The sequence below is a fragment of the Vulpes lagopus genome, chromosome 3 (assembly GCF_018345385.1).
Source record: "Vulpes lagopus strain Blue_001 chromosome 3, ASM1834538v1, whole genome shotgun sequence".
NCBI classification, from domain to species: Eukaryota; Metazoa; Chordata; class Mammalia; order Carnivora; family Canidae; genus Vulpes; species Vulpes lagopus.
The window spans coordinates 66,262,155-66,275,760 of NC_054826.1; the positions used below are offsets into that span (position 1 = coordinate 66,262,155).

The 13,606-nt window shown below is 53.1% G+C and overlaps 1 protein-coding gene across 3 annotated transcripts in view; it reads right to left on the minus strand.

Annotated features, from left to right (window-relative positions):
- Positions 1–10,148: 10,148 nt before the first annotated feature.
- The window catches only part of SLC29A3 (solute carrier family 29 member 3), a 40,837-nt gene continuing 37,379 nt past the window's right edge, over positions 10,149–13,606 (minus strand). For all 3 annotated transcript variants that reach the window (XM_041750523.1, XM_041750522.1, XM_041750524.1), the window contains one exon: positions 10,149–12,677. In XM_041750523.1, coding sequence (XP_041606457.1) covers positions 12,023–12,677 — 655 coding nt within the window. In that variant the 3' untranslated portion in view covers positions 10,149–12,022. The remainder of the gene's footprint in view (positions 12,678–13,606) is intronic.

A 13,606-nucleotide genomic window follows, 5' to 3' on the forward strand; every position in this document is an offset into this window, starting at 1 on the left:
AAGATGTCTCAGCATGGTCCTACCTGAGGGTTGATGACCACCAACTTTGTGTCCATGTGTTTGAGAACTGCTTCCAAGGGCATTAACCTCCACTTACTCGCTTGCTGCCAAGCTTGTGCCAGAGCCAGAAAGCCTGACTGAATCTATTGCTAGAGCCTACTGCCACCCCAGGGGAGGGCCCGTAGCCTAGATACAGGGTAGGGAGAGGAACAGCCGAGAAGCCTACAAAGTGGTTTGATGTCTGATTGATGGACTTCCATGGGAACGAAGGATTAAGGATGCTCTAGCAATGTGTACATATGGTCATATACTTCTGAAAAATTAGCAAGTGTTTTGTTCTTTTAACATTCTGCACATTTCTTTTAACATTTTACACAAGTATTCTTTTTGTGCCTAATTTTATTTTATTTTTTAAAGATTTATTTATTCATTAGAGACACACAGAGAGGCAGAGACACAGGCAGAGGCAGAAGCAGGCTCCCCATAGGGAGCCGGATGCGGGACTTGATCCAGGATGCTGTGATCATGCCCTGAGCCAAAGGCAGACGCTCAACCACTGTGTCCCTGTGCCTAATTTTATATTTGTGATTTGTCATTCTTTTTCCTAAAGAGGCCCCCTAAATTATCTAAGTTTCAGGGACCATGGAATCTGGGTTGGTCCCTGCTAATTAAGGGCTAATTACAAACACAGGCTCCTTTGCTAAGTGGAAAGGAGTGTCCACTGCTTGACTCAATAAGACAGACCACCTGGTTCAAGAACACCTAGATTCAATTCACCTCTGAATTGGAAAAGGTGCCTAGAGGCACCCCCGAGGGGCTCAGGGGTTGAGCGTCTGCCTTTGGCTCAGGTCGTGATCCCGAGGTCCTGGGATCCAGTTCTGCATCAGGCTCCCCGAGGGCAGCCTGCTTCTCCCTCTGCCTCTATCTCTGCCTCTCTGTGCGTGTCTCTCATGAATAAATACATAAAATTTTTAAAAAATAAAGAAAAAAGGTGTCTAATCTTTCTAAGACCTCCATTTACTCATTTACAAAATGAGAACAGTAATCATATTTTCCCTGCGGGATCCGATGAGGATCAAATGAAATCGCCCCTAAAGAAGAGCCAGGCCCACAGTAAATGTTCCATAAATATGGAAATCTTTTTTATGATTGTCAGTCCCCATGGTTTACTCTTATCCTTTGCCTCGACGATCTGGTCTTTCCTCCAAGTCCAGGTGAGAGTGAAGGAATTGGATGCGGGGGGGGGGGGGGGCGGGGAGGGGAAGAATTCCTTCGGGATAGGCAGGCCGCGTCTCTAACCTGCTCGCGCACCTGCTCCCCCGCCCAGCCGGCCCCGCCCCCTCGCCTGGGCGCCCGGCTCGTTGCCAGGCAACCACTGCCCGCCCCCGCGCGAGGATTGGCTGGCCGGCCGGGCTCCCGGCAGCCCCCGCGGCTCCACGGAGCGGCGCCGGGCCATCTGTTTCTCGGCGGGCGGCGGCGGCGGCGGCGGCTTCGGGGAGGTCGGCGCGGGCGGCGAGGCCGCGGCGCTGGGAAGCTTTCCGGCCCGAATTGAGCGCGGCGGGTCGGTGTCGCCGCGAGTCGGGGGCGGGACGGCCTCGCGGGGCTGAGGGCCTGCGGCCCCCCGCCCGGCAGCGTGCACCTCGTGGCCGGGCTGAGCCCCGGGGGTGCAGCGGGTGCAGCTCGGAGCCTCCGCGGCCCGGGCTCCTCTGCAGCGGCCCCTGCGCTGCCACCCGGGCCCCGAGGCCCGAACACCCCCCTGGCCCGGGCCCACCCGGCGGAGGCAGCCTGGTTCAGCCCTGGGGCCTCGGGCGAATGACCCCCAGAAGCTTCTTTGCCTTCCTGGTACTGACAGTACCAATAGTGATTGATAACGCAGTGACATTATAGGTGGCTTGCTTGCATTCTCCCAGAGACGCTTCGTTGATCCCAAGAGATACATATTTATATTATAGGCCCATTTTGGAGAGATGAGGAAGACACGAGCTTGGGGAGGGATTTCATTTGCCTTGAGTCCCACGAGCTCCGCAGGGCCAGATTTTCAGCCCCGGGGAGTTCAACCCCGCAGCCGGAGATTTTAAATTTTTTTAAATTTTTTTTAATGATAGTCAGAGAGAGAGACGCAGAGATACAGGCAGAGGGAGAAGCAAGCTCCGTGCACCAGGAGCCCGATGTGGGATTCGATCCCGGGTCTCCAGGATCGCGCCCTCCGCCAAAGGCAGGCGCCAAACCGCTGCGCCACCCAGGGATCCCCGGAGATTTTAACTTAAAGGCATCTTGCGGAAGATGGATGGGAGGATGCCACGCCTCAGTCAAGTGCCAGGCATCTGCTGGGAGCTCAGGCAAGGTTAGAGGGCAAGTCATTAGACTCGTGGTAACAAGTCATGATAGTTGTATCAGCATTAAAGAGTGACTTTGGCCAGAGCTTTGTCAGAGACAGATGGCTCTGTCCACTTGGGCCAGGAATGGTCTGGAAGACGAAACCACCCTACTTCATTTTCAAGTCCCTAAAAATGTTGAGGCTGCTGTGTCTTGTACTTCCTACTTAACGCATCTCTCCACTTCTGTTTTTACCCCTTCCTCTCCTTTTTTTTTACCAGTTATTGCTCGCTCCAGGGCTGAAGCCCTTTGCCTGTGAAAATGGCCCGCTTTGTGCCCTGCGTTTAAAGGAACAATGAATAACTTCAGAAGTTCTCACTTTTATGGGGTAATATGAAAACAGCAAAAACAGCCACAAGAGGAGAGTTAATGGGGCCTATAGTTAAAAGGGGGCCTTACCTAGCCCTTGACCTCCAAGTAGAACACTGCAGAGATGCTCACTGTGGGACCTGGGGACTCCTGCCTGGATGTCAGTTTACCTGCCTTTGAAAATAATAAACTGGAATGAGATTTGCCATATGCAAGTGCCACCTGTATCTTTTTTATTTTAATATTCTTTAACCCAATTGCTTTACTTACATTTACTTTAGAAAGCAAGCTATAGAGGTGCCCAGCTTGCTCAGTCTACAGAGCCCATCACTCTTGATCTTGGGGTTGTGAGTTCAAGCCCCAGGTTAGGTGTAGAGTTTACTTTCAAAAATAAATAAATAAATAGCAAAAAAGCAAACTATATATCATTACTTTAATAGAAAATCAGTATCACCTGTCATAGACAGAAGGCAAGAAAGCATATACAGAAATACAAATAAAAACAAACCATTCTCAAGTCTAGCAGGCAAGACCTTGAGCTGAGTCCAGGTCTTATTTTGTTAAAAAGGGAGAAAAGCAAGTTTTAGTGGAGTGTTGAAGATTTTCAAGCACTAAACTAGAAGTGGTTCCAGTGGGTCATCAGGGTGGAAAGGACTGAAAAAGGGAAAGAATCTCTATGTGCTGAGATGCTGGCTCTTGACCCCAATCAGCCCCGGGCACAGAATCAGTAGTTCACTTTCACACTTGAAGACTAAGTGGCCAAGACAGTCAACAATCTGCGGAGTTGTCTAATATCCAGTCTTTGTTCCGATTTTCTTCGGGCACGTGGAACAGGTGGTAGTCCACAATGAGTGTGCCGCCTGACTGTCCCCTCAGACCCTTCCTTCTCAGCGTATAGCCACCTCAGGCACAGGTGCGGTGAAGCTATTCAGCAGAATTTGGTGTGCACCAAAGTCTTCACCCACCTGTGCCAGCATCCCAGGACTGTGGGAGGCAAGGGGGGCGGGGCAGCTATTCCCATCTTACCTTCTGGGGCTGGGAAGACTTAACTCACAGAGGCAAGCAGCCCCACTTCCAGGTCAGGGTCCCTGCACTGCCAAAGGGTACCTGAACAGGAAGGGGACTTTGGGAAAGGGTTTTCTATGGAGCAGAAAGTGGATGATAACGCCATCGGCAGCAAGCAAGGAAGAGTTAGAACACAAAGGGGGCCTCAGCTCTTAGCAGAAAGTCCTTGGCTGCTACCTCTCACCAACTGATTTTCTCCCTCTGCCAGCAGAGGGCCTGCACTCTTCCAGGATGGAGATGGGGGAGGATCAGCCTTGGCCAATCTTCCTATAGTTACCTCTTATGCAACAGGCCCTTCTAGGGCCTCCCCCAGCCCCAGGCTGGAGCCCATGGCTTTTTTTAGGATCAACTAGTTCCCATGGCTTAGGGGCTACCCTAGAGTCAGCAGCATGGAGCTCTCTGCCTTCTTACCCTGAAGCAATACAGTCACCCACTGTCTGCAAACTGCTTAGGAGGCAAAACGGAGACAGCCATTGACCAGGGAGGACCCATGATCCCAGCCTGTGGTCTGTCCGGTGTGTCACTCGGGGTGAGAAGTGGTGTAAAGAAGAGAAGGGAGCCCCTGCAATCTCAACAGACTTCTAGAAGTCCTGACTGCATTTCCAAATAAGGCAGGGCTTTGAATATTTAGGAAGACAGAGGAGAGGAATTAAGAGACAAAAAGACAGGAAAATAAGAGGTCTGTCTGGCTCAAAGGAAGTAGAATTTAACCTCCTAATAATAAAGAGGAGTATGTGTGGGCTCAAGAGTACAAATCCAGGCCCAGAGACTAGGTGCCTCGATATGTAAGTTATAAGTAGCAAACTTAAATATGTTCTTCTTTCTGGAAAGTCAGGCTTGCATCTGGAATTCTCTGACTCCTTAGAGTTCTACCGTGGAGTGTGATGGTTCATCCCCACGTCTGGAGGGGTCTCCTGTGCACGGATTGGATGCTGAACCCACATGTTCTGATGCGGCGCCACTTGCACACAGCCACCCCCTGAGTCTAGAAGCTCCCTCAGCAGCTGGCACTTGGGAGGACAGACCAGGAAAGAGCCTATTCGGGCCCTGTTTGCAAGCGTAAGCCCATTTAGACCAGGAGTTTGGGAGTCCTAGGTACCCAGAGCATTGTCCTGAAGCTGGAGGGGGTGTGAGCTCCAGGCTGCCGAGTCCCCTTGAACCTACAGCCTCCTCCTGGCCTCCGTGGGATGGGTTACAAATGGGCCTGCAGTTTAGTCTGGCAGTAATAACAAGAGCTACTGTCTTGATGCCTTTTGCAGTTTATAAGGCACCCCAAGCTCATGAGAACTTCAACGTATGCAAATAAATTGTTTTAAATTTTAAAAATAAAGAACTTTGAGGTATGCAAAATTAGTTCCCCATTTTACAGGTGAGGCTATGGAGGCTGACAGAGGTTAGTGGCTTGCCCAGAGTCCCCTGATTGTAATCTCTGTCCCTGAGCTCTTCCCTACTTGAAGAACTGAGGTGGCGAGTCCTTACCCAACATGGTGGGATGTGAGGGTCCTGAGCAGCAAGAAAGCAAGGTAAAGGGAAATTTCCTCACGCGTCACAACAGGCCAACCGGTATGGCATTAAGAGGCCTGGCCCCTTTTGGCATTTGACCCCTCCTGTTCCCTTCTCACAGAGCTTCGTGGGCAGAAGGCAGGCCACAGCCCACTCTCTCCTGAAAGACCCTTTGATAAAACAGGCCAGACTTCTGCATTCTGAGCTCACAAAATGTTAGAAGAAAATGCAGTCCATTCAGTTTCTGTTGCAAAAAGCGGTGCTGTTTGGTAATGGCTCATTTCCCTTTTTGAGTCTCAGCAAAGACTCAGCAAAATTAAAAACAGTTAATACCACCTCAGCAGCTAATGAGCCTCGAGAACAGGTAGGAAGTATGACCCTGCTCCTGGCAGGGGGCCGCCCTGCACCCCCTGTGACCCCTCCTGCTCCCCATTACATAACACAGGAGAGGGAGTGAGACCACAGCTCCTTCCAACTTGTCAGCTCCAAGCTGTGGGCAGGACGACTTGCCCATCAGGCCTCCCCCTTGCACCCTCCCCTCTCTCCCCTCCCCCCTGTCTCCTGAATATTTACGGTGGATGGTGGAGGGAGCAGGTGGGAAAGAAGCAGCTGAGGAGTAAAGCCTCTGGATGCCAATCCCCAGGGGGGCTGGAAGAGAACAGGAGTTTGGCTCTGAAGGTGCAGAGGCTGTGCCCTGGATCTGTGATCACTTTTAGGGAGCGATGATTGAGTGTCCACAATGTATCAGCTCCTCTTGAAGCCTCTGAAGACAAGTTGGAAGGAGCCGAGGGAGCCCTGGTGCTCTCCCTGGGCTGGTGTGAACTCCTGGAGAGCCCTCATCAGTCTTCTGTGGTCTAGCCAGTGGCTCTTGGCGTGGGATTCCGGGACCAGGGGCATCAGCACCACCTGGGGACTTGTTAAAGAATGCAAATCCCTGTGGCCTACCCCAGACCTGGGGAATCAGAAACCCTGGGGGCAGGTACAGTGATCTGCATTTGTCAAGGGCTCCAGGTGAATCTGGGGGTGGGGATGCTGGCATCCTGGAGGCAGGCAGACCTGTGCTTGAAGTTGTGCCCCTTAGCAGCTGGGGGTCTGAGTCTTAGTTCTGGCACCTATAAAATGGGGATACGGGGCACTGGGTGGCTCAGTGGTTGAGCGGCTGCCTTTGGCTCAGGGCGTGATCCCTGGGACCTGGGATCAGTCCCGCATCGGGCTCCCTGCATGGAGCCTGCTTCTCCCTCTGCCTATGTCTCTGCCTCTGTGTGTCTCTCATGAATAAATAAATAAAATTAAAAAAAAAAAAAAGAACCGCTGTTAATTTAAAAAAAAATAAAATAAAGACAGACCCAATGGCCATGGCTGGAATCCTTATAGGATGGCTCTCACTCCTGTTCACTGAAGTCACCTGCCTCCTGGAGCTGGGGAAGGCCCGACTCCCAGCCCATCTTCATCTCCTCTCTTTATGCTTCCTTGCCCCTTCCTCCCTTCCAACCTTCCCTCCTGTCTTTGGTCTTCTTTGCCACCACCCCCCCCCACCCCCCGCCCAAACTTGCAAAACAATCACTGGGTGAGCAGCACAATCAAGCCACATTCTTGGGGCAGCCCTTCCAAGCGACTCTGTTGTCCTAACTGTGGCCGCACTGGGAGATGCTGGCAGGGGAGGGGCCAGGCGGCTGGCACAGGGGACAAGCCCAGAATCCAGTGACTGAAAGGGACAAGGTCAACGAGTTAGTCCTGACAGGTGAGTCAGGTAACCTGGGAGGGTGGGAAGATACAGTCCTTCCAGAAGCTGGTGATTAGTGCCAATTACACCAGGCTCAGTTCTACAGGTTTTCTAGTTCTACAGTTTCCACCGTCCCACTTACCACACACAACAGCCAGATTACGAGGCTGGAACAACCGTGGCCAATCAGGCCTCCCACCCCCGGCTGCCCCACCCGTGTGAGGACAAGGAAGCAATGAGGATGCAAACCTAGGCAACCTAAGCCGGCTGGCTCCAGAGCTCAGAACCACTTTGAGACATGACCAGTGTCTTGGGCATCTGTGTAGCTGGCCACCTGTTGACGATGGAGGCCAGACAGCCGTGGAGGAGGCATCTTTCCCAGCTGAGGCTTAGCAACCAAGTGATGTGGCTGGCCCAGAGGTCACAGTGAGGAGCAGAGTGTGGTCTGGGGTCTTGGATCTCCAGCTTTCTGCCTCACACATCCCGCCCCCAGGTCAGGCGTGTCCAGGCAGGACCCAGGCAGGCCAGCAAAGAGCAGGCCTTGGGACTGGAGGTGCTGGGCCCTGGGGGCTGGGCAAGGGGTGGGTATTGAGCATGGGGTGCAATAGACTGTCTGGGCAGCAGCAGAAGGTGGGAGAAAACACGTTTGTCGAGGACCTGCTATATGCTAGGTACTTCTACCTAAAACCCAGGGGCTCATCTCACTCTTACAACAGCCCTGAGAGGCTTCTCATTTCAGACACAAGAGGGTATCGGTGGGACTGGGCCAAAGCACAGATGAGGAGGCAGCAGAACCAGAATTCCCGCAGGGGTCTGGGTTCCTCGCAGCCTCTGGCCAACCAGTTCCCAGCGGCCAACAGCGCAGGCCTGCAGCTCCCTCCCACTGGGAGGCAAGGGCAGGAACTGTCCTCAGGGGGGTACACGGGGCCAGCGCATCAGCTGGCTAGAGTCTTGTGAGGACAGGAGAGTGTCACCATCTCTGTCACTCTCCCTTGGGGTCACACACACGGCAGCCTGAAGTTGAGGTCATCTGCCAGGCTGAGGCTGGGTGCCGTGTCCTTGGGTCAGCCCGCTACATGCTCCATGGGTCCTGGTGCAGCCCAGCCTACATGGGCTGGGGGTGTGTGTGTGTGACTGGGTGTGCTGGCTTGGCTCAGTGGCACAGGACAGTCACATTCCAGAACTTATCATCCCTTTTACAGATGAGGAAGTGAGGGTCCAAAGGAGATGTGACTCAAAGAGCCAGTGCCTGGTGGGGCTGGGGGCAAGGCTTCCTGACTCTCAAACTACATCCTGTGTCCTACAATCCTGTGTCCAAAGATGGGTCCAGCAGCCCATGCTGGGGTGACCTCGGCAGCAGAGGCTGATGCGGTAGAAGACTGGGTGTGGGGACCAGGAGGGCAGGGACCGGGGACTGGACCGGACCGGGCAAGGCAGCCCAAGATCTTGTGCCGGGGCCCAGTCCAGTGGGAGCTGGTCAGCTGCACTGGTCAGGTCGGTCAGGCCAGGCCCCATGTTCTGGGTAATACTTCTACTTGGCACAACACTCCCTCCAGGATATGGAGTGAGGGGAGACAGGTATCAAGAACTGAGGAGGAAGTCAAGGTTCAATGAAGGGAGCAAGAGGCAGGGTGGGCGAGGACTTGTGCATTTAGGGAGAACTGGGTTTGATTCTTGTCCAGGCCATGGGGTAGCTGAGTGACCTTAGGTAAGTTACTTAACCTTTCTGAGCCTCATCGTGTTCATCTACAGACGAGGAAATAATTGGGGTAAAGCACCTGGCATAGGACAGTACTGGGCCAGGGTCCTGGGCAGCTGACGGAAAGGCTGCCCTGAACCCTGGGTTTGAGGCCAGCTGACTACTCCCAGCTGTTGTGAGGCCCAAATTCCTTCTGGAATCCCACCAGGGTCAAAACTGAACTGGGAAGTGAGCCAACCTCAGCCGTGGGTGGAGGGCACCAATGACTCAGGTCTCTGGCCCTGACAATGCTGCCGCCAAGGAAGTGATGACGCTAAACAGATACTAGATGCTTTGCTCAGAAAGCCCACAAAGATAAGCCTGGGCTGTACCTTTAACAAAGAATAAAATCTTTCAGCTGATTTTTGGTCCTCTCTCTTCTACTTGGAGTTCTCTATAAAAGCATTACGTGGTCTCAGAAGCCGGGGTGTCATGCACTGACGTCCTGCCACATCATGTCCAAGCTGATTAGGGGCCCCCGAATCTTCTCTAGGGAGCACTGGGCCGAAGACAGAAGAATGAAGAGTCTTTGCTAATAACATCCCCTCTTGTAGGAACGTCCCCTGCTTTCTTAGAAGCGCTAGTTGAAGAGTCAGCTCATGGAGCTGCCTCTGGCTTTCTTTGTTGAATACAAGGAGGAAAATGAAGGTAGGTATGGTCTGGAAAGGACACAAGGGCAGGCACTAGAAACTGACATTTGGGACTAAATCGGAGACTATTAGGCAAAGCCAGCTTCTTGGGGACTCCCCCACCCTCACACTGAAAAATACCCTTCTCTTCAGCAAGTTCTGTTCACTCCCCCAAGCATGTGAGCTAGTTCCACAAGGCTGCTGGGGTCACGTGAGACTAACCCCACGGGCCAGTACAGCGCCTTGGGAACAATGGTGTCCACACCGCTGTCTGCCCTTCTGCCGGGAGATGCATTTTCACTTTCCTTCCTCCCTCCCCAGGAATGATCCTTTGTGAAATGCTCATGACGGTGAGCAACAGAGAACACTGAGCAAAAAAGTCTGGATAACTCCCACCGGCCAAGCAGCCGACGCCTCCTCCCCCAGGAAGCTGGCATGCTTCCTCTGCACCCCTACCCCCACCCAGCTCCCCAGGGCTGCATCCTCACAGCTGGCCACCCTCCTGCCCCCTCACCCCACACTCACTTCAGATCATTTCACTAACAGGGACACTTCTACTTCTGAAAACCATCTCCCTTCAACGGAACACCCAAGGCCCCCATTACTTCTTTCTCTGTGTGCTCCGGGGTGGTTCTCATCTCCAAGCTCAGCGATGGCTGTTTTCCTTTAAAATAGATATGCCGCCCATTTGTAAAACACCTAGGGTTGTGATGAGTCCCCACCCAGACCACTGCCCCAAATGATCACCAGCATTAAAGTAGGTGAAAAAACAAAACAACAACAACAAAAAAAACCAAGGGAGAGATTTCGGGCTCCCGCAAGGAGAGGGGGAGATAAATTTAACTTTATTTTTAGTTAAAAAAATGTTTTTTTCCCCCTAGATATCAAGTCTCAGAAAACCTTTCGAGGGTGTCTTTTCTAATTCTCTGGCTGAAGAGTGGGAGTGTGTACTAGCCTGAGACGGTGGGGAACATAAGCTGCTCCCACCGGGTGGATTACTGGCTGCTTCCCAGTCTAATCGGCTGTCTGCAGGACACCGGGGTGCCCGAGCTCTTCAGAGAAGGGGAGGCTTGATTTATGGCTCTCGGGGTTGCTGCTTTGTGGGGGCAAGCTCCGTTCTGCACAACTTTCAAGAGAGAACTCCTGGTCTGATCCAGTTCCCTTCTCTCTGATTCCCAAGACTGCCTGCTCCCCCAAGGAACAGCCCTGCAGAAGCCTTCAAGGAACCCGAAGAAGTGTAAATTACTACTCATGTCAGACAACCGTGGTGGCCACACAACCTGAGAGTCGCCTTTTGAAACCACAGAATACACGGCTCTCCAGGACAGACCAGGACAAAGCCACACCCGGTACCACTGGCCGAAGCTGCAGAGCCGTGCTGCTGTGAGAAAAAATCCACGAGAGCGAGAGGCTGGTCATCCCTTTCGGGTGTCAGTCCAGTCTAGCCTCCACCTCTCTGTCTGTTCCTTGGCTGTGGTTCAGCCCACAGAGGCTTCGAGGAGGTGGGAGAGAGGGAAGGATGAAGGGAATATCCTCCCATGGGTCACAGCAGGCTGGTTATGCCCCCTGCCCCTCGCCCTGGCTACGGGGAGAATGGCCTTACTCGTTCTGGGATATAAAGCCTAACTCTTTAGGATTCCTATACCCACCCTTCAAAGATCCTCATATTATCCAATTTGACTATGCTGTTTCCTGCCAAGGAAACAAGGTGCCTAATACAGCCACCAACTAGGCTTTCATTAAATGTCCCGTATTCATTACACCCTCGAACCAATGTGCCTGACATATCGTAAACATGGACATTAAAAGACCCTACCCCAACACAAGCCATGGACCACTTGAAGGATCCCTGTTTGAAAACCCAGGCCTGACACCCTCAGTCTCTAGAATAGGGGAGGTTTCTGGAGCCCAAGTTTAAGGAGTGAAGCATTCCTAGATTCCTGTCTTTCTGGGGTCCCCTGTCTGGTTGGCGGGTACTCTCTCACTGACAGAGCGGAGATCCACACAGCCTTGGGTTTTAGGCCTAAGAACTGGCCATTCCAGAGGATTTCCTTTTTTTTTTTTTTTCTTTTTTTCTTTTTAAGAAGGCTCCATGCCCAGTGCAAAGCCCAGTGCAGGGCCTGAACTCATGACCCTGAGATCAAGACCTGAGCTGAAATCAAGAGTCTGACACTTAACCAACTGAGCCCCCTGTCAGGTGCCCCTCCAGGGGATTTCCATTCCAGGGGAACCTCCTTGGACAGGGAGGGCTGGGAATTGTCACTTCTTGCTGTCCGCCAGAGGGGGCAAGGCTGGGAGAGACAAAGGGCCTGTGGTCAGGTTTTGGCACCAGCCTCCTACCAGCTCCGAGTCCACACTGGCGACAAAGTTCAGAAGAAGCTATAAAATAAGGTGGAATGTAACCAGCAGCGAGAAAAGTGATCAGCACGCCCACCGTCCACCGTGCGACCGTGCCCCATTTGGATGTCTTTTGATCTCCTTCAAAGGTCTCAGGAGAGTTCTGTAAAGTGTCTGGAACATGTGCCCGGCACGGCTGCCAGCTCCCCAGCTCTGCCCTGCACCGAGCTCAGTGGCAGCTCTTCTGGCGCGCTGCCTGGCCCTCCTGGCCCTTGCTTCCCGTCTCACCAACGCTCCTCAGCGTCTGTTGCACAGCGCCGAAGTCCTTGCCATCACCCCATCCTAGATGAGGTGAACGAGCAGGGCGGAGCAGGCCGAGCCAAGTACCAAGCCCAAGCACACATAGAAGGACATCACCACCCCCGTGGCCTCGGCCAGCTCCCGGGGCACGATCTTCGGCCCGTACATAAGAGCCAGGGTGCTGAGGTAGCCGTTGCTAAGTCCCAGCAATGAGGTGAAAAGCACCGGGTAGAGGTCGGACTGGAAGACCACCGTGTGCAGGTGGATGCGGGGCTGGTAGTTGCAGAACATGAAGAGGGGGAGGAGACAGGTCCGGAGGAGCACAAGCCCGGGAAGGACCTTACTCCTGGGCCCCGGCACCTGAATCCAGGCTGTGACCTGCCGGCCACACAGGTCAGCAAAGTTGAACAGGAGGAAGGTGGTGAGGGGGACGAAGAACTTGGTGGTCCACAGTGAGCCCGAGCCCTTGTCGACAGACTCGATGTTGGTGGAGATGGCGGGGAAGACAAGGCTGGTGATGAAGAAGAGGTAGAGGATGCAGAAGCCCAGGCCGGCTGTCCTCTTCAGGATGGGCCAGAGGGGTGGGGTCGAGGACTCGCTGGATCCAGGGGCTGCCAGAGGGGCGCTGGGGGAGTCCTGCGATGGCTGCTCCTCCCCAGAAAACACGTGGGCCGGCCAAACAGGCCTCAGGTAGAACCTGCAGGGCGAGAGGCTCATGGGAGGGAAGGCCCGGGGAAGCAGGGTCCCCTGGGATTTCAGGGGACCTACAGGCCCGGGGCAGAAAGCCTCAGGATGCCCTGGGACACACGTGTCGGGGTGGCCAGAGGGAGGCCCGTACAGTCCCTGACCTGCCCGTCCTGGTGTTGCCCATAAGGCTGGTAACCGAGCCACGCACAAGCCGGGACAGAGGGAAACAGCACTCACTACCTCGTGATGAGCATTGTTTTGTTTTGCACTGGGGAAGGGGTGGAGATAAAACAGCATTTTAAAATATGCATTTTTAAAATTATAAAATTAACACATGCTTGATGTAATGAACCCAAAATGCAGAAGGAAAATGGTAGAGTAGAACAAGAACGGCCACCTCTGATTTCACTCTTTAGAGGTCCCGATGGTTAAAAATCTAGTGTCAGGTAAGGCAGCCCGGGTGGCTCAGCGGTTTAGCGCTGCCTTCAGCCCAGGGCATGATCCTGGAGACCCGGGATCAAGTCCCATGTCAGGCTCCCTGCATGGAGCCTGCTTCTCCCTCTGCCTGTGTGTGTCTCTCTCTCTCTGTGTCTCTCATGAGTAAATAAAATCTTTAAAAAGAAAAATCTAGGGATCCCTGGGTGGCGCAGCGGTTTGGCGCCAGGGCGCGATCCTGGAGACCCGGGATCGAATCCCACATCAGGCTCCCGGTGCATGGAGCCTGCTTCTCCCTCCGCCTGTGTCTCTGCCTCTCTCTCTCTCTCTCTGTGACTATCATAAATAAATAAAAAAAAAAAAAAAAATTAAAAAAAATAAAAAAAAATAAAAGTTTAAAAAAAAAAAAAAATAAATAAAAAGAAAAATCTAGTGTCTCTTGCTCCATCGGTGTGCAAACATCTGCAACCACCCTCCCCCTACACATACTTCCTAGTTCTGTTT